Source organism: Erythrolamprus reginae, chromosome 1 (assembly GCF_031021105.1).
Source record: "Erythrolamprus reginae isolate rEryReg1 chromosome 1, rEryReg1.hap1, whole genome shotgun sequence".
Classification (NCBI taxonomy): Eukaryota; Metazoa; Chordata; class Lepidosauria; order Squamata; family Dipsadidae; genus Erythrolamprus; species Erythrolamprus reginae.
The window spans coordinates 318,245,993-318,269,644 of record NC_091950.1 but is presented as its reverse complement, the minus strand read 5'-3'; the positions used below and the strand labels follow the sequence as shown (position 1 = coordinate 318,269,644).

Here is a 23,652-nt window from a genome sequence, read left to right as displayed (position 1 = left end):
TCCGGGTCCCGTCAACTAAACAATGCTGTTTGGCGGGACCCAGGGGAAGAGCCTTCTCTGTGGCGGCCCCGACCCTCTGGAACCAGCTCCCCCCAGAGATTAGAACTGCCCCCACCCTCCTCGCCTTTCGTAAACTCCTTAAAACCCACCTTTGCCGTCAGGCATGGGGGAATTGAAACATCTCCCCCGGGCCTATACAGTTATGTATGGTATGCTTGTGTGTATGTTTGCTTTTAATAATGGGGCTTTTAGTGTTTCTTTTAAATTATTAGATTTGTTATATATTGTTTATTATTGCTGTGAGCCGCCCCGAGTCTACGGAGAGGGGCGGCATACAAATCTAATAAATAAATGAATAAATGAATGAATGAATGAATAAATAAATAAATAAACCCAATGTGTGAAGGAAACAAATGGATCAGCGTATAAGAGAAAGTAATGGCATTGCAAGCAAAGAAAATAGTTTTTGTTAATAATATTGTCCTATGTTCAGTGATGAGGAAGTGATGTTCCCAGACTTAGAAGTCATCTTACCTTTTCCTCATTTCAATATCCAGGCCAGTTTGCCGCCTCTTCGGTAGAGGTGGTGGAGATGGTTCCAATGTTTGGATGTCCTGGGATGTTTTTTGTTTCTTGACAAGGATTGTTTCGGTGAGAACATTCTGAGAAATCTGGGGCATTCCAACTTTTGCAATTGCCTCGCTGACCTAAAACAACAATGGAGACAGGGGACAATCTTGGTCAAATGAAGCTGGGGAAAAATTTCAATGAATGACAATTTTGTTTAAATCACAAATGCGATTAACGTGAGCACAATATTCATATCCAAATAAACCTCCAACCAAAACATAAAGAGAAGGTAGTATTTGGATGGTACCTGATTAGAGTAATCCTCAAGTTTCTGAACTAAGTTGTCCCATCTCTGTGTGAGTTCTTCAAGATTACTGTCAATTTTTTTTAATGCCTTCTTGTTGTTCAGGAGCTGTGCCAAATCCTGGGCCATCTCATTCAGATGCTCTAACATCTGGCGCTTCTTCCCCATGTCTTCTTTCAGACTCTGACAGTGAAAAAACAAGCCATTTTAGAGAAATGTCTTTTGCTCAGACTTCCCACAGGAACAGCTACTTTCTTAGAATGTAAGATGTTTGTAAATTTGTAAATTCCAACAGAATTGGAATTATTAGGTTTAGGTTTAGGTTTATTGGATTTATATGCCGCCCCTCTCCGCAAACTCGGGGCGGCTCACAACAATAATAAAAAACAGTACAGTACACAATACCAAATCCAATGCCCACCCATCTAGTTACAATTGAAATTAATAATCTCATAAAAAACAGTATATATAAAAAACAGGCACACAGTCAATCAACCAACAAAACAACATGGGCAAGGGGGAGGTGTTTTAGTTCCCCCATGCCTGACGGCAAAGGTGGGTCTTAAGGAGTTTACGAAAGGCAGGGAGGGTGGGGGCAATCCTAATCTCAGGGGGGAGCTGGTTCCAGAGGGTCGGGGCCCCCACAGAGAAGGCTCTTCCCCTGGGTCCCGCCAGACGACATTGTTTAGTCGACGGGACCCGGAGAAGGCCAACTCTGTGGGACCTAACCGGTCGCTGGGATTCGTGCGGCAGGAATTATGGGCAGAGAAAGATGAGTTTCCAGAACATTCATACCCATTCAACTGGAGACTTGAATACTTGCTAGGACAGGCTGTTTTCCAATGGGCTGTACCCCAAATTCAAAACCAATATGCTGAAAATATGGGAACTGAAGCCCAATACAGGTAGTCCTCACTTACTACCTACAACACGGAGTGGCAACTCCATCACTAAGCAATGCAATTGTAAAAAGTGAAATATCATGGTACCATGACCAAATTTCAATGTCAGTTCTGGTTGTGATAATTAGCCAAATCACCCACATTTGCTAAGCATGACATCATATGTTGTTATTACCTGCCGGTTCCCCCAATGGTTTACCTGTCAGAAGCCAACTGTGAAGGCTGCAAATTGTGATCATGTCACATCAGGATTCTGCAACCGTTGTAAATGCACTATGCTGCAAAGCACCAAGCATCACAACTACCTGAAATAGCCTGAGGAGCAGTTATAAGTCTCTTTTTTCAATATATTTGTAACTTCAAATGACTGCAGTCAATGAGTCAAGACTACCTATATATCTGGGAAATAGGAGGTTTGGAGAGATGAGGCTGCAATGTTATTTTGAGTGGTTACAGAAATAATGAGTTCCAGGCCGCTATTACCATTCAGAGGTTCCACTGCACTGAACCTTGGAAATATTAGTAGAATTTCCCACATAAGAAGAGACTTTGCCATTTAAAACATTATGGGTAATATCACTAAAGAGTAAAACCAAAATTGTTTCAGAGTGTGGGAAAGTTGTTGATCCTGATCTAACAACTTATGCCTTAAAATCATTCTTTCTCTTTCTCTTTCTCTTTCTCTTTCTCTCTCGCTCATATCTGAGAGAGGCTTATTTGTTTATTTATTAATTTATTAGATTTGCAATATAAGAAAATAATACTTACTGCCAGCCTTCGAACATTCGCACCCAACTCTGTTTGATCCTTGAAATTACATGTCTGTATTCTGCTTAAAGCCTCTTCTTTTTCAACCAACCAGGCTTTCAACATACACTAAAGAAAAAAGTACATCCACAAATATATTTAATTCCCCTATATTTTATGCACTACCACCATTGCATCATACATAAACAACAAGACCCCAGGATCTTAACAATAATCAAGCTGCCTTTTAAGTTACAATCACACAAAATTATGCATTGTTTCCATCTTCAACATAATAAGTATTATGCTACATGCAACAACTATGATTGGATGGGAATGTCTTACAACTCAATTGCTAGATATTCATGAGATAATAGCAATAGCACTTAGAATTACCAGTATATACAGTTGCAGTGCTTTACAGCCCTCTCTAAGCCATGGGTCCCCAACCTGTTGCCCATCAGGCTGCATGAGTGATTGACCAGTGGGTGAACGTGTGCACATGTCCCACTCACACTAGCAAGTACTGCCCAATCACAGCCCTGTTCGTATGTGCCTGGAGCCCTATTCAAATGTGCACGTAAAAGGGCCTGTGCCTCCCCTCAAGCTCCCAACCCAGAAAGGTTTGGGAACTCTGCTCTAAGCGTTTACAGAGTCAGCGTATTACTCTCAACAATTTGGGTCTTCATTTTACCAACCTCCAGAAAGATGGATGGCTGAGTCAACCTTGAGCCAGTCAGGATCAAACTCCTGGTATTGGGAATGCAGACTTAGCCTGCAATACCGCATTCTAATCACCGTGCCGCTGTAGCATTAAAGCCAACCCATACAAAAATTATGAAAATATGTAATTCAGAGAAAGCTAAATGCAATTCTGCCCAAATATTTAATCCCTATTTTCTACTCTGTTTATTCCTACTCAACAACAGAAAAAAATGAGGTCAACATTAAACTCTGGTAAATCTTAACTTTTGTGGGTGAGATTGAGTAGATCGTAATTTTCCTTAGCTCCTTGGGAGACAAGCAGGACAAAAATGTACACAGAGGAAACATGAAAGATTATGAAATCAGAGAAAAAAATGAGTAATAAGAGGTAAGAAGCAGATTTCTTGTGAAACTTAAGACCAGACCCTTCATTTTTCTCCCATATAAGCAAATGTTTTCTTCCCTCATAGAGTTTTTTTGAACCAAGTTATGGCAAGAATCTATGTTTAAAGAAGAGGTATAACAAGCAGGAAGAGGGAGATTGTGATCCCCTTATATAGAGCGCTGGTGAAACCACATTTGGAGTACTGTGTTCAGTTCTGGAGAGCTCACCTACAAAAAGATATTGACAAAATTGAACGGGTCCAAAGATGGGCTACAAGAATGGTGGAAGGTCTTAAGCATGAAACGTATCAGGAAAGACTTAATAAACTCAATTTGTATAGTCTGGAGGAAGAAGGAAAAGGGGGGACATGATCGAAACATTTAAATATGTTAAAGGGTTAAATAAGGTCCAGGAGGGAAAGTGAACACAAGAACAATGGGACACAATCTGAAGTTAGTTGGGGGAAAGATCAAAAGCAACATGAGAAAATATTATTTTACTGAAAGAGTAGTAGATCCTTGGAACAAACTTCCAGCAGACGTGGTAGATAAATCCACAGTAACTGAATTTAAACATGCCTGGGATAAACATATATCCATCCTAAGATAAAATACAGAAAATAGTATAAGGGCAGACTAGATGGACCATGAGGTCTTTTTCTGCCGTCAGTCTTCTATGTTTCTAAGTTTCTAAGAATCAGTCTGCTTTTCATCCTGGTGCTGATTTGGCTCAGTCTTCCCAAACACTATTTTTTAAAGTTATTAACTGTCATTAGCCTTAAAGTTATCTTTAAGTTAATTCAATTAATTCTGTTTGATCTTCACATTATTTATAGCAGGAGAGGCAATGTATTTCATACTGCAGTAGCAATATTCATATCTACTAAAAGATATAATGTCTATGTACTTCCTGTTTAATTAAGTTCACCTGAGATCATCTTTTGGTACCTAGACATGATTTATACCCACTATTTAGATTTATTCTCTACTCTATAGACAGCAAGGCAGCTACTTTTTTCTGTTGATAAATAAAACTTTTAGAAACTATAAATTTTATTCAATTATAAATACCATTACTTGATGCAATTTTATGAAATAAAAATCATATTTTTATCAAGTCAGGCCAAAACATCCCCTGTGATGCTTATAGCAATAGCAGTTAAACATATAGGTGGCTTCACAGTGCTTTACAGCCCTCTCTAAGCGGTTTACAGAGTCAGCATATTGCCCCCAATAATCTGGGTCCTCATTTTACCCACCTCAGAAGGATGGAAGGATGAATCAACCTTGAGCCATTCAGAATCAAACTCCTGGAGTGAGCAGTGAGTTAGCCTGCAATACTATATTCTAACTACTGCATCACTACAGATCATTATTTTATGTATTTCAGTACTGTTCAGTTCTTGTGTTTGGACTAGAAGAACCGTTGTACCTACCTGAACGGTCTTCTCAGTGCACTGGAAGGAGAGTCCAACATGGGTATTACTCCAATCCTATTGGTAGAGACTGAGTTAATTTATACATATTAATTGAGCACCGCCCCCTCTGCTCTCCCCATGAGCCAGTTTTAAAAACAAAGCATAAAAAGAGGATAACCAATTTTATTATCAACAACTAATAACTGATTCAACTGCCCACTCCGGCGTCCCTGCACCCTTCATCATACTGGGTGGGTTTGGACTCTCCTTCCAGTGCACTGAGAAGACCGTTCAGGTAGGTACAACGGTTCTTCTCCATTGCATCTGGAAGGAGAGTCCAACATGGGATATACCAGAGATTTACGGCCCATGGGAGGGAGAAGGTCTTGTCAGGGACGTTGGAGAAACACAAACTCGTTGTAAAACACGTCTCCCAAATGCTGCCTCAGCCGAAGCGAAGGAGTCCAACTTGTAATGCCGTATGAAGGTCGAGGGTGCTGCCCATGTGGCCGCTCTGCAGATATCATCTATGGACGCCTGTGTGGCCCAGGCAGCTGAAGCGGCCGCACTCCTAGTAGAGTGAGCAGTCACCCCCGTTGGTACGGGTTGGTCTCGAGCCTTGTATGCCTCTGCGATACAGTCCCTGATCCAACGACTGACTGAAGTAGATGAAACTCCAAGTCCCTTCTTCCCTTGAGAGAATGCGACGAACAGCCTCTCCGTTCGCCGAAACGACCTCGTCCGTCTAATGTAAATCTTGACCGCACGGCAGACATCTACCTTATGCCATCTTAACTCTGACGGATGGCTACCGTGGGTGCAAAAATCAGGAAGACACAGCTCTTGTTTCCTGTGAAATTCTGAGTTCACCTTCGGAATAAAGGAAGGGTCCAGTCTCAGTACCACCCTGTCTGGGTAGAAGATGCAGAGATCTGGCCGAACTGACAAGGCGGCCAGTTCTGACACCCTCCTTGCCGACGTGATGGCGATTAAAAAGGCTGTTTTTATAGAGAGTAAGCGAATTGATATGGATCTTAAAGGTTCAAATGGTGGCTTTGTTAAGGCCCTCAGCACTAACGTGAGATCCCACGAAGGAAATCTTCTAACTGGCGGGGCATGTTGGTTCGACGTTCCCCGTAAAAAGTCTTTCACCAGAGGGTGATAAGCTAATGATCGTATGCCTTCCACTTGTATCATGGTGGAAAGGGCCGCCACCTGTCGTTTAAGCGTATTAGGCGCTAACCCACGCTCTAATCCTGCTTGTAGAAATTCGAGGACTGAGATCACCGACGCTGTCCTAGGATTCACTCGGCCTTTTTTGCAAAACCTACAAAAGGCGGCCCACGTTGCTTGGTAAATGCGAGACGTGGAGGGGCGCCTTGCGGCCTGTATTGTATCAATGACTTTGTCAGGTATATTCAGGTGTTGTAGTCTGAGCCGCTCAAGTGCCAGACGGTTAGTTGAAGCCACTGGGGGTCCGGATGTTGTAGATTCCCCTGGCTGAGAGCAATCATCTGATCCGGAATCCTCCAAGGGGGTGACACCGACAGTGCCACCAAGTCGGAGAACCACGGTCGGCGAGGCCAGTGTGGGGCTACCAACAGTACTTCCGCTCTCTCCTTCAAGATCTTTTCCACAACCCTCTGTACCAGGTTCGTTGGTGGAAAGGCGTACAGTAATCCCGGGGGCCAGGGTGTCAACAGGGCGTTGACCTTCTCCGCCCTCGGGTCTGGAAACCTTGTGTAGAACCTTGGCAACTGGGCATTCAGGGAACTCGCAAACAGATCCAAATCTGACACTCATCTGTTGGAAGATGCTCGGTTCCAGCCTCCATTCTGATGGGTCTAAGGTAGACCGACTTAGCCAATCTGCCTGCGTATTGCTGACTCCCGCAATGTGTTCCGCCGGCAGGGACTGTAGATGACGTTCGGCCCAGTTGAAGAGATTGTTCGTCTCCTCCATGAGGCGCTGTGACCGCGTACCCCCTTGATGATTCAAGTGGGCCCTGGTCGCGACATTGTCCGTGAGCACCAACACGTGCCGTCCCTGAACCAACGGTGTAAATGTCTGTAGAGCAAGAAAAACTGCTCTTAGCTCTAAGAAGTTGATGTTGATGGGCGATAGATCTTCCGCCCTCCACAGGCCTTGAGCCATCTGGGACCCAACATGGGCCCCCCATCCTGTAAGACTGGCGTCTGTGGTCAGAATGATCTGGTCTTGTATTCGGAATGGAGATCCGACGGTTATTGCGGCCGATGTCCACCATCCCAGGGAGTCCTTTACCTTCTGAGGCAGGTGTACTAGCCGGAGTGAGTGGCTCACCTTTGTCCTCTGGGCTGGCAGCAGGAACCATTGCAATGTCCTGATGTGGTACCTGGCCCAAGGGACGATACCAATGGCCGACACTAGGGTGCCTAGTATCTTTGACAGTTGAGATAAGGGGATTGGTCCCCGTCGCGTGTTGGCCACCAGGCGCCGTATGTTGTCCTGTCGTTCTGCTGACAGCGCCACCGTGCTTGTCTGGGTGTCTATGATTGCACCAAGGTGTAGCAAACTGGTGGTGGGCGTGAGTTGGCTTTTCTCCACATTGATGGTGAAGCCGTGCCGTTGCAGTGTGTGAATGGTCTCTGTAAGGTCTCTCCTGGCCGCTGCCGGGGACCTGGACAAAATGATGATATCGTCCAGGTAGGCCATCAGTCTGATGGACTGCGCCCGTAGGCTGGCTGTGAGCACGTCGAGGAGCTTGGTGAAGGTCCGCGGCGCCGATGAAAGGCCGAATGGCATGGCCCTGTACTGGAAATGTCTTCCTTCCGTGCAGAAGCGAAGAAACCTGCGGTGTTCCGGATGAATGGGAACGTGCAGGTAGGCTTCCTTGAGATCGATGGATGTTAAAAGATCCAGTGGTCGGATAGAAGCCAGAATAGTTTGCAAGGAATGCATCCTGAACCTCCGGTATCTTATGTAGAGGTTCAGTTGCTTCAGGTTTAATATCAACCTGCAGCCCCCGGAAGCCTTGGGAACGATGAATATCATGGAATAAAATCCCTGGCCTTCCTCCTGATGGGGGACTTGTTCTATGGCTTGGATGTCCAACAGGTGCGCGATTTCCTTGCGTAATTGTAATTTCTTTTGAAAGTCCTTTATCTGTGGGCAGTTTAAGAAGCGACTGGGAGGTAACTGAATAAACTCCAACTTGAGTCCGTGTGTCACGGTAGCCACAGTCCATTTGTCGGAGGAGGTCGCTTGCCAGGCTGTGCTGAATCCCTGGAGCCTCCCTCCCAAGGGCTGTAAGGTGGCTGAGTCACTTTGAGTTGCGTTTGAACCCTCGTTGGTTGCTGCCACGAAACGGCCTCCTGGACTTATGGTAGCCCCGAGGCCTGTCCTGAAAGGAGCCGCGATCGCTCCTGTAGGATTGTGAAGTGTATTGACCCTGCGAGAAGGGTCGCTGGTTCTGGTTGGAGCTGGTTGAAGTGTCCCAACGAAAGGACTGTCGTCTAGAGTATGGCGTGGATCTACGGTCCTGCCTTCGGTTGGACCTGGGGAGGACCTTCCTCTTGTCCTTGTCTTCCACGAGGACTTTTTCTAGCAGATCACCGAACAGGGTTGATCCTTGGAATGGACCGGATGCCAGCCACCATTTAGACTTAAGATCCGCTTGCCAGTTCTTCAACCACAGGAGGCGGCGAGATGACAGTGTGGCTGCCATGCTCCTGGCGGAGAACTTGGCCGCGTGCAAGGTAGCGTCCGCGGAGAATTCTGTCGCCGCTCGCAGCTTACTTAGATCTTGGCGGAGACACCCATCCTCCGGGCCGAGGCGTGACTGCATCTCCTGTATCCAGAGCAGTGAGGCTCGGTTAATGAATGAAGCTGCTGCCGCAGCTCGGAAACTCCAGCTTGACATCTGGTGCGTCTTGCGCAGCAATGTTTCTGTCCTCCTCTCTTCAGGTCTCAGGCTGTCGCCTGTCTCTGAAGGCACCAAGGCGCTTGACACAAGTGTCACGACGGGTTGGTCGATTGGAGGGAATTCCAAGAGCTTCTCCACCTCCTCATCGAAGGTGTAGAACTTCCTTTCGATGTTGGTAGGCCCTTGGGCTGCTGCAGGGTACTGCCAGGGTCTTTTGAGCCCTTTCACAAAAATGTCCGAGGCAGGAAAGTGGTCGGACTCGGGTTGAGGCTCCTGAAGGAGGGTGGTCGAGGTGTTTCCAGTCTCTGTGGTCTCTGTTGTCTTGGCTGAACCGGGAAGGTTCATCACATGCTTGGCCTTACATAATAAGGGCCGAAAAAGCGTTGGTTTAAATAAACCCACCGTGGGTGGTTGTTCTGGCGCTGTCTCATCCTCTGAGAAGCCATATTCTGGGTCACTGCCTTCCAACTGATCCGGCTCTTCCAACAAGGACCCCAAGCCCGAGGGGGGCGGTGCCGACCATGAATCCTTTGCCAGTTGGGAATGCCTGCCATGTTGCTGTGCTCCCATGGCCATGTTTTGCGAATACGCATTGGCTATAATGTCCTGCAAATCTGGGGGCAAATTCTGCCACGCCCCAGGCTGTGATCTCCATCCAGCTGCTGTGGGGGTAAAGATGGCAGATGGTCCCTGGGAGCTCCTCTCCAAAGGCCCCGCTGACCCTGGTCTGGCCCAGGAAGTGCTGGGGGAAGGCATGACTTGAGGCATGGGCAAAAACTGCCGCTCTGGGGACCAGTCCCCTTCATGATGGACCCCCATAGGCCCAAAGGTAGCTGGGGGTGACACAGGGTCTGATCCCTGTCGCTGTGCTGGAGGGAGCCCTGCTGGAGATGATTGTAAGGCAGCTTCCAGCTTCTTTTCAAGCGCTTTGATGCGCTTTTCGGCTTCCTTGATAGAAGAGGTGGAAGCAGGAGAATGAGGGGCCTTTGCCTTCTCCTTTCCCTTCCCCTTGGGCTTGTCTTTTGGTGGCCTAGGGGAAGCGGGCTTATCGCTGACTTGGCGATCCTCCATAGTACTCACAGTGCCTGGTACCTCGCAAGCTCGTGGAGTCCAGGAATTAGATTTATTTGCCTCCGGTTGCCTTGTTTGCTGCCTCCGTCGAGTCATGCAAAATGGCGCCTCGTCATTCCCGAGCCTGCGCCTGCGCCCTGGGCTTCCTGGCCCTTCGCGCTCTGTCCGCCGTCGGGGGGGAGGAGCGGTTTTTCGCGCCTAATGACGCGTTCTCCTCGTTTTCAGCCCCAACATGGCGGCGCCCGCACCTCTGCGGCGTCCGGGATGTTTTCCGGGTCGCTCCGGTCTCCGGAGCCGGGACCCGCTTCTCTCCGGCCTCCGCGGCTCTGTGAGAGGGGCCGCGGCTTTTCCAGCTGCTCGCGGCTCTCGGCGGCCGTTCCGGCGGCTCCAGCGGCCTCAGCGGCAGCCGCCACACTGATCTCCTGATCAGCTGTGAGGCGGCTCCATGCCGGCCGATCCGGAACGTCTCCGAGCCTCCCAGTGGAGGGGCATTCCCCTCCACCTTCGGCTCGCAGCCCTGGTGTGACCTCGAAGGTCAGGGACCCCAGGCTGGCTGCTCCTCTGCGGGGTGTTCCCTCGGGGGGAATGCAAAACCCCTGAGGAGGATCGTTGGGGGTGCTGCCCACGGAGGGCAGAGACCCCATCCTCCTGTTCCTCTTCTGACTTCCCATCTGAAAGAGAAAGAAAACAGATTAAACAGGTTTATACATTTTATTCACTATTATTAATCAATTTAACCCATTAAGGGTCTCTCAACAAACTCAGCATGTCTCTACACTTAGACTGAGTTTTTAAAACTGGCTCATGGGGAGAGCAGAGGGGGCGGTGCTCAATTAATATGTATAAATTAACTCAGTCTCTACCAATAGGATTGGAGTAATACCCATGTTGGACTCTCCTTCCAGATGCAATGGAGAAAAAGGGAAATCTAAATTAAGCCCATTCATTCATTCATTCATTCATTCATTCATTCATTTATTTATTAGATTTGTATGCCGCCCCTCTCCAAATATTAGCCACTAATAATAAAATAGCCTGGTTTTGAAAAGAAAACATTTTGAGGGGAAAACACCATTTGTTAAAACATCCTTATATATAAATGTTTTTGAAAACTGGCAGAACAATTTAACTGCCATTTGTTCTTATGAGAGTTAACAATGACATTATTTATTTTTATTAGTTTGTTTGTTTGTGTATTATTTGTTTGTTTATTATTTATTTATTTGATTCTATTTCTATGCCACCTTATCACATTGGAGAGTTAAAAGTTCATCTTTGACCTGGTAGATGCATTTTTTCTGGTTCAAATGAAAACTACAGTTTAATTTTATACCTGAATAATGGCATAGCTTCAAGAGATAAAGAATTAAAAATATGAAAGAAAAACAATTCCCTTTTCAGATTTTTGTAACGTAGAGAATCTATATACTACTAAAATTCTCAGGTGTATAACCTTTAACTGGGCAAATCAATGCATCAAAGGGCAAAACCTTTCAATTAAAATACCTCAAATCACTTAACGTTTAGAGCAGTGTTTCTCAACCTTGGCAACTTGAAGAGATCTGGACTTCAACTCCCAGAATTCCCCAGCCAGCGAATTGAAGTCCAGATCTCTTCAAGTTGCCAAGGTTGAGAAACACTGATTTAGAGTGTCTGGACTCATTATTCCTGTGGAAATGAAATTTGGGAAAGTTGTGACAGCTTCAACGCACCCAGACGACTTCTGCTTTAGTGCCACTGCCACATTGCTGCAGACATGTAACCCTTTATTCGTTTGTCTGAAATGATATAGGGTTTCCTCCTTGAACAGGAGGTTAGAGTAGAAGACCTCCAAGGTCCCTTCCAACTCTGTTCTTTTGTTATTCTCTTAACATTCACTTACAGCTTTCTGGTCACTTGCACAACTGTTCACTTCCTAGCGGCAATCATTTTCCTGCCAGAATGGAAGGTATAAGCCACAGGACTTACTCGAAGACAGAAGCAGGAAATGTTGGCATTACCATCACTCACCTGTTTTTCCAACAATTCTTGCCACAAGGTATTAGTCTCTTGCAATTTGAGCCACTGTTCTTCAGTCCAACGGCAAACCGCAGTCCAGCGTTCACCAAGTCTCTGGAAATAAAATACACAAGAAGTCTGATATTATACCGTTTCCTCTGAAAGCAGACAGAAAAAAATGAAACCAATAGAAACACAACTATTTAGCCTTTTGTATTATTTTTATCTAAAAATGCTTACTTTGGAATGGTCTATCAATTAAGATCAAATCTAACAAATAAAACTGTACCATTTAAGTGGACTGTTGCCATGTTTGGAAGAATCTAATCAGTCTACGGCCGGCGGGACTGATGTGGCAGCACATGAGATTTTATCAATAGATAGGATAAGCTCCCGAATCTCCTGCCACTCACGGTGGTCTGCTGCTGAGCGAGGAGGAGGTGGAGAGCCAAGGGGCGGGGAGGAAAGCGGGCCTGCAATTGGCCCCTTTCTTTGCCGCCTTTAGGAAGAGAAACTGTTGCTACCCTATGGCAGAGCAGCAACAGTTCCTCTCCCTAAAGGCGAGAAAGAAAGGAGCCCGCTTTCCTCCCCGCCCCTTTGCCTCTCTACCTCCTCCTCCGCCTCCCCACCTCCTCCTCCGTGGTGAGTGGACAGGAGATTCAGGAACCCCCCAAATTCATCCGAATGGAGACAGCGGTGGCAGCTTCAAGGAACCAATAGCCAGTCCTTCTCGGCACTGTGTACTGTACTGTTTTTTATTATTGTTGTGAGCCGCCCCGAGTTTGCGGAGAGGGGCGGCATATAAATCCAATAAACCTAAACCTACTGCATTGCTGCAGCCTCTGAGGCCGCCGCAGCCGCTGCCTCCGTTCAGGCAAAGGGATCTCCTCGGTGGGTGGTCTCGGAGGCTTAAATGAGGTATGTGCAGTGTGCATAGGGATTTGTTCATAGGGTTTTTTTTATAGTCAGGCCCTCCAACAGTCTGAGGGACAGTGAACTGGCCCCCTGTATAAAAAGTTTGGGGACCCCTGGTCTAACTGGACAGAATCTAGATTTGTGGTTATTTATTTAATCTCAACAGGATTGAAATACAGTAAAATTGTGCAACTTTGAAGGGTTTCTGAAGGGTATTCAGCACAAACCTGACAACATCTCCCTGAACCAACTTGTTCTTTCTCAGATCACACTGCATATACAATCCTGCAAAAAGATGTAATTTCCTGAAATAATTGCTGACAGCTGCTACTCAAGTGTTCCTGAATGTGCCAATCATCTTTTCCCATTCTAATCTGGATATCTTCTCAGTGCTACAATCATTCTTTTTGGTTGTTACTGTTGAATGTTGACCAACATCTGGAAATTTCGCAACCATATTTGTTACATATCCATCACATCATTCCCTTTCAAAATAAACAATGTTTAATTTGGCTGTCATTCTAAACACTACCCAAGCACACGTATAAGCATCCATTCATGAAGTATTTTTTTTTATTTTCACAAGCAAATATTCAGCTTAAATTTAAATGAACATCTAAACATCTTAGATAACGGAATAGTTCATGCTGTGCAACTCATAGATGTATTATTATGTATCAGAATTGACATCTAATAGAAAATTTGTCACAAAATTGGAACTCATTTTTTTCCCTTAAACACACAACTTTTTTTTATTGCTGTGGACTGTTTTGGGTATTATGCAAATACAAGTTCTATTTAACCAGGTACACATGGTTAAATCCAACTTATCTACTGTATATCTGCATAAGAAATTGCACGCTTCTTCAAGAATTAATATTTATTTGTTTTATATAGCCATCCATTTCACATGTGACTCTGTGCAGGTTACAATAAAATAGATAGAAAAGAAATAAAATATAAATAAAATAAAACATATGGCCGAGCATCAAATAATAATATTTGACAAAGCCAAGACATGGGATATATCACAATGCCAGGGCCCAAGATCACAGATAAAACCACTTTGTAAGGCCTTATTAAAGGCCAGTAAGGTCAGGGCTCCACAGGACAAGCAGTGGACAGAAAAGGCCCTCCTCCTTTTGGATGGGCCCCACCAGCAAATATTACTTAGCCAACATCACCTGGAGCATGTCCCTCCTGCCAGACCAGGTGGGTTAGGTAAAAACAATTGGGACAATGCAACAGATCAACATAATTAATTCATCACATAATGGCTACAGCATCTATTGTTACTATTTATTAAGTTTTGTGACACTAAGATGACAAGCAAATGTTAATTCAGGGAGAATTCAGAGATTCTGTCCCCAAGCATGAACATCCACTGGCTGACTTCAGCCTAGTCACTCTCAAGCCAAGCAGGTTGAGAGAAATGAAGATGGCTTTCCATGTAAGCCACTCTGAGCGCCTAGGAAAGACAGGATATAAATCTAACCAATATATACATTGTTGTGGTTAGCTCTGGCCCAGCTCCTGCCCCAAGGACTGTGGATGTGGGGGAGACATCCACATGCTGCAGGCCTGTTTTGCCCCCAGTGGAATCTGATGATGAAGGCTCCTCTGACCAAGAAGACATGAGTGACAGGGAGGAGGAGAGTGTGGCAGACAGCTCAGAAGGAGATCAATTATCTAGCTCCTCCTTGGATTCAGAACAAGAGTTAATGATACAGCCACGCATGCGGAGAGCGATGCATAGACAACAACAACTGAGAGATTATTATCAAAGAAAATGAGGCCACCTGTGGTTGGGTGGGGCTGTGGTAATTAGTGAGGCTGCTATAAATAGCAGCCTGTGGGTTTGGCCATTGTGGAGGATTATCTGATCATTTTGTTTTGTGACTGCTTTACTGACTTTGACTTTTTGTGTGCTGATTTTTCCCCGCTTTGAAACTAAACCAGAGCAAAGTGTGTTTCACTTTGTGAAAGAAGAAGGACTGTGAATTGCCTCACAGCTGCAGGCTAAGTATCACAGAACTGATAAGGGACTTGTACAAATTACCAGTTTGTTTGGAGACGAGTGCTCTTTGCTATACCAAAAGAGGGCTTAGTTTAAGTGAATTTTCATTATAAAGAACATTGTTTTAAATTTTCAAACGTGTGTGTGTGTCTGAAATTTGTACCTGTGAATTTTTGGGAGGAGTCTACCAGAGAGCCCGACAGAACATACATAGGACATTTTTTAAAGTATTTGCCTTCATGACTCCATTTAGAATTACCAGTAGGGGATGCACAATGTAATAAAAAAATAATAGTAACAACCACTCACTTGCAATTGATCCTCCAATAGAACCGTAGCACTCTCGCCACTATTTTCATCAACAATGACCACCATATGAGTCAACGAATTGACTTTAACCTGTTCTGCTTCAATATCTTTTTGGAGCTCCTGAAAGAATGTATTCCAAGGTTACAAAGGTCAGAGGTAGTGAAAGTGCAGAGAACAAAATGGAAGCTACATTTTCTTAGGGACCAAACATTTTATTAGTTTTATTATTTATTTAATTAATTAATTTATATGCCGCCCAGCTCCCTGGGGACTCTGGGAGGCTTACAGAAAAAATCAACATCTAAAAAGACAGTTTGAAAAACAATTTAAAATCCGCTAATGAAATCATATGTATGCCGCCCCGAGTCTTCGGAGAGGGGCGGCATACAAATCTAATAAATTATTAAATTATTAATTATTATTATTATATCTTTTGTGGCTGGATTTAAAAGATGAATCATTTGATCAACGGCCCCAGGCCTGTCTTTCTGGAAGGCCAGTAGGGTGGGGGCAGTACAGTATCTCAGGAGGTAGCTGGTTCCAGAGAGCCAGTGTCGCCATAGACAAGGCCCTCCCCCATAGCCCTCCCCCATAAACTGACATTGCTTAGCTGACGGAACCCCGAAAATGTCAACTCTGTGGGCTCTTATCGGTTACTGGGAGCTGTGCAGTAGGAGGCAGTCCCGAAGATATTCTGGCCCATTCTAAATTAACATTCTAAATCAGGGATGTCAAACTCGATTTCATTGCGGCCACATCAGGGTTGTGTTTGACGTTGGGGGGCTGGGGGGGGCATGGCCAGGATGGGTGTGGCCAGTTCAACATCACTCATCAAGGCTCTGTTTTTGGCTGTAACATCCTCCTGGAGCCCTCTACCAGCAAAAATGGAGCCTGGTGTCCCTGGGCTCCATTTTCGCTGAAGAGGGCTCCACAAGGCCATCAGAGCCAAAAATGGAACCTGGGCAGGCCACATGCAGCCTCCCCTGTGGACCTGATGTAAGCACTTGAATTTTGACATCCCTGTTCTAAATGATCAGAAAATGATACTACCCTTCAAGAGAAAGTCTTTCTTCAAGAAAAAGGTATGCATTGTATCATATCGCATATTAATTAATGAACGGGTATAGACATCAAATTGTTGGGATACAATAGGATATGGATATGGTATTAGGATATCTGTGTGTGTGTGTGTGTATACATGTGACATATATATGTGACATATATATGTGACATATATATATATATATGTTCTTTCTGTTGGATCACCCTGGTATATTGAAGGAACGTCACAGCTCCTTTTTTGCCTCTAGGCCCAACCCGAAATAGTGCTATCCTAGTCTCCCTTAATTTTAAAAATTCAGCAAAAACATGTGATATATATTTATATGTCACATGTTTTTTTGCTGAATTTGAAAATTAAGGGAGACTAGGATAGATCTATTTCGGCCTTATTTTGGCCTCATCAGCTAGCCATACCCACTGGGACTTGAAATATATATATTTTTGTCGAGTATATTGAAGGAGCATCACAGCTTCCTTTTTAAAAACTTATCAGCAAAATATGTTACATACATACATACACAAACACACACCATATTTTTCAGTCTATAAGACACACCTTTTTCCTCCCTAAAAGAGGCTGATAATTTGGGTGCATCTTATACTTTGAATGTAGCTCCCCACCCCATCCCTAGCCCTAACTAGCTGCCAACGATCTTCCCAGCTCTTAATTTGCAGGCTGTTTCTCTCTGCGAAGAATATTTTCCAAGCCCTAAGTCTCTGCAGGGTTTTTTTTTATTACTCTAACTTGCTCTGAGTACATTTCTTTCCAGCCCTAACCAGGTGCTAACGATGTTCCCAGCTCTTACTGCTTGCAAATTCTTTCATTGTCACTCTGGGAAGAATGTTTTCCAAACCCTGTCTTTGATTTTTTTTGTAATTCTCTATTTGCTCCAAATGTTTCTTTCCAGCCCTAACTAGATGCTAACAATGTTCCCAGCTTTTACTGGCTTGCAAGCTCTTTCATTGTTACTCTCTGCCAAGAATTCCAAACCCTGTCTTTGTAGGGGGGTTTTCCATTGCTTTACTTGCTGCAGATGTTTCTTTCCAGCCCTAACCAGGTGCTATTAATGTACCCAAGCTCTTTCATTGTTACTCTCTGCGAAAAATGTTTTCCAAGCCCTAAGTCTTTGTGGGTTCTCCACCCCCACCCCCCCAATTGGTCTAACTTGCTCCAAATGTTTCTTTCCAGCCCTAACCAGGTGCTAACTTGCAGGCTCTTTCCAGCCCTAACCAGATGCTAACTTGCAGGCTCTTATCAGCCTGCAAGTTCTTTCATTGTTACTCTGCAAAGAAGAATGTTTTCCAAGCCCTGCATTGCTCTACTTACTCAGACTATTTCTTTCTAGATGCTAATGATGTTCCCGGCTCTTACTGGCTTGCAAGCTCTTTCATTGTTACTCTCTCAGAATAATTTTTTTAAAAAAGACCTTAACCAGGGGATAAAATAATGTGCTGAAGCTGACCATACTAAGGACACTAGTCAGATGAATACCTGGTAAGCAGATTCTTTTCCCTATTTTCCTCCCCAAACACTAAGGTGCATCTTATATTCTGGTGCGTCTTATACTCTGAAAAATATGGTTGGTGTGTGTGTGTGTGTGTGTGTGTGTGTGTCCTGTTATATTCAAATAATTTGATGTCTATATCCATTTTGCCATTAATTTTAAGGAAATCAAGAAACAACGTAAGATTCCAAACAAATAATACTCCTGAATCCTAATAACTACAGCATGATATCCCAGGGAATCCAGGACTTATTTTAAAATATAACAATTCTCATTTAGTTATAACCAAGAAATTAAAGTGTTAAGAGGGTTTGCCCTATTGTTTGTATTATAGAAAGGGGTAAAAATACTTTATGTTCATCCATCTGCTGTTGAAAGGTCTCCAAGTCTTCAACTAAGACCTGAGATTCCATCCTTCGAATGCGTTCTTCTGTAACACTCAACCAGTCAGACAGCTGCTGCAATTGATTCTTCTGTAGCTCCATCAGCGCATCATGGAGACTGCCGAAGTCAAAAGGGGGGGGGGGGGATTCATCCAAAGAGCACTTAATTCACAAGTTCTGCCTAAGTGTAATCATAACATAAACAGGCAATTTGGTAATACCTTTCTGTGGAATAAATTACTAATCATACTGCTCAAGATTTTGTATGACTGTGCTATACCACAATCAATGAGACTAAGATCTCAGTAAATCTGAATCTTTGCAAATGGGGTGGTATTAGTGCAAAGAATCAGATTTACTGAGATCTTAGTCTCATTTATTGTGATATAATACAGTCATACAAAAGTCTTGGGCAGTATGATTAGTAATAATTAACAAATAATACGATATGTAATGTATGTAATAATTTTAAAAAATACAGTAAGCATATTACATATTTATGGGCGAAAGCAAATTCTTTCTGGAGAACAAAACCTGTCCCAAACTTAATCTACAAGGTTGTTGAGGTATCCCTGCTCCCGGGGGAAAGAAGAAACTCCTATTTTTCAAATATAATGTTCCATTGCTCAATTTCAAAATATATTTTATGGTAAATAAATGAAATGATCAACTAATTGTTGTGGTTCAGCCTGAGCCAGATCAAAGACCAGCTGCATCTCTGCTGGCTCCATGCCCGGGGGAGGCTGAGAGCGGAGAAGAGAGTTCTTTGCAGTCAGACAGTGCAGACAGCAGTCACGAAAGTGAAGGTGATGCAAGGCCTGGGAGCCCTGGGGAAGGTCTATCTCAAGCAAGTAGCTGTGATTCCCTGGAGTCCCTGGATGATGACGCACAAGCTATCATTAGTATGCGACAGAGACGCATAGCTCAAAGGAGAAATCAACTGCGTAGATATTATCAGCGTTGAATGAGGAACACCAGGGGGTTGGGTGTGGTCCTCATTAGCAGGGAAGAGTTTATAAGGCATGAGAACCATTCAGGCAGTGTGGAGTGTTATCAAAGGGGAGTTGGTGTTATCTGCATTTTCTCTCAGCGTTTTTGTTCCTGGCTCGTGGCCCAGCAGCCTTGAGGATTGGTGGGAGGTGTGTGTCTGTTGGTTCAACAGCCTCGTCTGGCATTAAGGATCCTATGTTTCTGTATGAACAATTGCCTTCGTGTATCTATTTGGAGTTCCAGTGTTTTCCTGATCTGTAAGGACATTTTCTGTTGGCTTCTTTTCTCTTTACCATTATAAAACTGTGTTTGGTTTCAACTGGTATGTCTGGCTTATCTTTTTGGGGTGGTCATAGCTTCCGGAGTGACCCAAACAGAACATTAATTAACCAATTTTGTAAATAACTACTTAATATTAGGATTTTTTGAGTTGTATTGAATTGTAATCTATCCTCTGGCATTAGGAACTATCTTAATAAAAACGTTCATTTCAAAAAAATATTTTAAGATAGTTTTACATTTTCAATCAGAAATGGAAATGAACTGTCTTCCAGACAAAATGATATACTACTTTGTTTTTTTCTGTGCTCTCCTCCATCCCCCATGTCATGATGTTGTAGCTTAGTTTAGCACATGCTTTTTGCTTTGTTCTCTCCTCTATAGCATGATCATGTGGCTTGACTCATATGCTTAAACCATCTTATGGGTTATACAGTACTGCTTTTTGTTACCTAAAATCCTTATCAAACATGCAGCTTGAAACATATTTTGTGGAAAATCTTAAATCTAGACCAGAAACTCCATCATTGGGGTTGTATGCTACAGATCTGTCAATATACAGATCTGTAGCATACAGATTGCTATCAATATACAATTATTGCTAAATAATGTTTTAGCCAAATTGCCTTGGTAATCAAACTTCAGCTTAACAGATTCATGTTTGAGGTTTACTGAAAATTTAGTCAGGGATGACTGAATGATATGACAGACCTTTGTTTATTTTCAAGAGCATCTGGTTCTATTTTTAATGTTAGTAAGATACTCAATTTAAAAAACCAAAATAAGTTTTTAAGAACATACCAATATATGTATAGATGTATGTATGTATACATGCATGCATGTGTGTGTGTGTGTAGATAGATAGATGGTAGGTAGGTAGGTAGGTAGGTAGGTAGGTAGGTAGGTAGGTAGGTAGGAAGATAGATAGATCAGTGATTTTCAACCTTTTTTGAGCCGCGGCACATTTTTTACATTTACGAAACCCTGGGGCATATTGAGGGGGGGGCAGCTAAAAAAAGTTTGGACAAAAAAATTCTCTCTCTTTCTTCCTCCCCCTCGCTCTATTTCTCCCTCCCTCTTTCTCTCCCTTCCTTCCTCTTTCTCTCTCTCTCCATCCCTCTTTCTTTCTCTTCCTTCCTTCCTCTCTTTTTTGCTCTCTTTCTCTCCCTTCCTACGTCCCTCTATGTCTTTCTCTCTCTCTCTCTCCTTCCCTCCCACTCTTTCTCTTTCTCTCTCTTGCTCTCTCTCTTGCTCTCTCTCTTTCTCTTGTTCTCTTTCTCTCTCTCTTGCTTTCTTTCTCTCTTGTTCTCTTTCTCTCTCTCGCTCTTTCTCTCTCTCGCTCTTTCTCTCTCTTGCTTTCTTTTTCTCTCTCTCTTGCTTTCTTTCTCTCTTGCTTTCTCTCTCTCTTGCTTTCTCTCTCTTTTGCTTTCTTTCTCTCTGACCTTCGCGGCACACCTGACCATGTCTCGCGGCACACTAGTGTGCCACGGCACACTGGTTGAAAAACACTGAGATAGATAGATAGATAGATAGATAGATAGGTAGGTAGGTAGGTAGGTAGGTAGGTAGGTAGGTAGGTAGGTAGGTAGGTAGGTAGGTAGATAGATAGATAGATAGATAGATAGATAGATAGATAGATAGATAGATAGATAGATAGATAGATAGATAGATAGATAGATACATACATACATACATACATACATACATACATACATACATACATACAGGGGTGGGTTACTGCCCGGATGGGGGGGGACGCAGTGGGGTAGCAAAAATGGAGGTCCACCCCAGAGCACCAAATTTGTACTGAAAAATGTTGAAATAAATTGCAGGGCGTCCTGCATAAGCCACAGCCATAGTGTAGTAATAAAAATTTTGGTAGCCCTTCACTGGAAAGAAAGAAATAAAGAAAGAAAGAAGGGAGGGAGGGAGGGAGGGAGGAAGGAAAGATTTAAATCCATTTTCAAACAGATCCAATTCATTATTTATTTTCCTCTTTGCAAAAATGATTTGAATGACTTCAAAAATATCAACATTAAAAAAATGTTTAGCCTTAAACACTGAGAAAAGAGCTTCATATCATAACTGCAAAACTAAACCATGTGTATAAATCATTCCACTTACTAGGATTGGCGGTCCATACTTTCCACTCTGAGACTCTCCCATCTAGAATTCAACAAGCCCATTTGTTCCTGGATTTCATTTTCTTCCTCTACTGAAATATTGCCCTGGGCTATCAGTTGATTACCAGCCTGAAGCACATTACCCACGCTGCTCTGATGTGCTGTCAGCTCCATCATAAATGCCTATTAAAAGTTCAGACTAATGTCAACTTAAAGCAAATATTGTCTCAACTATTGCATTCACTGTCAGATATTTGCAATGATAAATATAATTTGCAACATGATACAATAAGTAGCAAATTCTCAAAAGAGCCCACAGTAACTTAGCATCCAGGCAGAGAATGATCTCAGTCAGATTGATATTAGGGTATGGATAGAAGGAGCATTAACCATTTGGCTCCATGTTGGTCCTAATTTCAATTAGTTCCCTTTCATTTTGGAAGTGAGGACAACTCTGATTCCAACAAAGACAATGGTGGATGGATAAATAAATAAGTAAATATATATATATTTAAAATCATGATATTTAATTGTAAAAAAGTAAAAGTAGTCTCATTACATGAAGCAACTCTTTGTACCTTCTGGAATCCTTTGTTGTTAGGAAAGTATAGTCAACTCTGAGCAGAGGATTGGATGAAATGTAAGATGAACAACTACACAAAGGAAATTTAATCCATAAGATCCCCAAGTTTTTTGTAGCATTTTCTGGATGGGTGAAGGAAAAGGTCTAGTTTTCTGAGGTCTTAATTAGAATCCAACCCAGCATCCATGGAATAGAAAGACCATCAAGTAGAAACTATATTAACCAGCCTCTTATATAGTAAGCATTCTTCAGAACCAGCCATTTTTAAGAAATAATGAATGAGAGCTGAAGTTTCCAAAGAAATAAATGAAAGACTTTTAAAAAGATCATCAATTCATAATAACTGCAGTACATATCATACCAAGGCTAAAAGTAAACACTCAGCTGTATATAAATACACCACAATGATGTGTCCTTTAATGATAACTTTCTGATTAAAATACTGGAATACAAGCAAGCATCTCAGTTTCTTGTGAATATTAAGGCAGTGAATAGATTTACAGGTGTATACACAATAAGTACCCTATTTTGAAGTTTTTTAAATCTGAAAACTACAACAGCCAAATATACAAATACAAATCAAGATAACAGTCAGTTATCCGCTAAGTCTGCTGGAGAAGGATGGCCTTAAAAGTTTTCGTGGCTCTCTGTTTCTATCATCTATTCCAGTGGCTTCCAACCTTTTGGGCACCAAGGATTGATTCTATGGAGAGTTTGTTCTGCAAACAGAAGGGGGCATGGTTTTGCATGCTGCTTGAATCCCACGGATTGGTTTTTGCTATGCAGCCCAGTTTCTGGCATGCTGTAGCCTGATCCAGTCTACAGACCAGGAGTTGGAGACCTCTGATCTATTCTACTGTAGTAAAATCCACTGAAGCTTACGTGATAACAAAAATCCCGATTCCTAAAAGGTCAGTAAGGGGCAAGAATAAGTGCACCAGAATGCCTTCCATCCCCTGTCCTAATGTTTATCTTTTACTAGTACAGTGGTACCTCTACCTAAGAACGCCTCTACTTACTTTTCTAGATAAGAACTGGGTGTTCAATAATTTTTTTACCTCTTCTCAAGAACCATTTTCCACTTACAAACCCGAGCGTCTGAAACTGTAACTGGGAAAGGCAGGGAGAAGCCTCCATGGGGCCTCTCTAGGAATCTCCTGGGAGAAAACAGGGCCAGAAAAGGCGGGGAGAAGCCTCTGTGGGTCCTCTCTAGGAAACTCCTGGGAGGAAACAGGGCTGGAAAAGGTGGGGAGAAGCCTCTATGGGGCCTCTCTAGGCATCTCCGGGGAGGAAACAGGGCCGGAAAAGGCAGGGAGAAGCCTCCCTCCATGGGGCCTCTCTAGGAATCTCCGAGGAGGAAACAGGGCCCCCACCCTCCCTGTGGTTTCCCCAATCACACACATTATTTGCTTTTACATTGATTCCTATGGGAAAAATTGCTTCTTCTTACAAACGTTTCTACTTAAGAACCTGGTCACAGAAC

The 23,652-nt window shown here is 43.4% G+C and overlaps 1 protein-coding gene across 1 annotated transcript in view; it reads right to left on the bottom strand.

The window, feature by feature from the left end:
* Positions 1-23,652, bottom strand: part of UTRN (utrophin) — a 463,318-nt gene that overhangs the window by 353,793 nt on the left and 85,873 nt on the right. Inside the window, 7 exon segments of the mRNA XM_070733661.1 lie at positions 535-707; positions 878-1,057; positions 2,545-2,652; positions 12,016-12,117; positions 15,245-15,364; positions 18,162-18,312; positions 21,588-21,769. Of these exon segments, the coding sequence (XP_070589762.1) occupies positions 535-707; positions 878-1,057; positions 2,545-2,652; positions 12,016-12,117; positions 15,245-15,364; positions 18,162-18,312; positions 21,588-21,769 (1,016 nt within the window).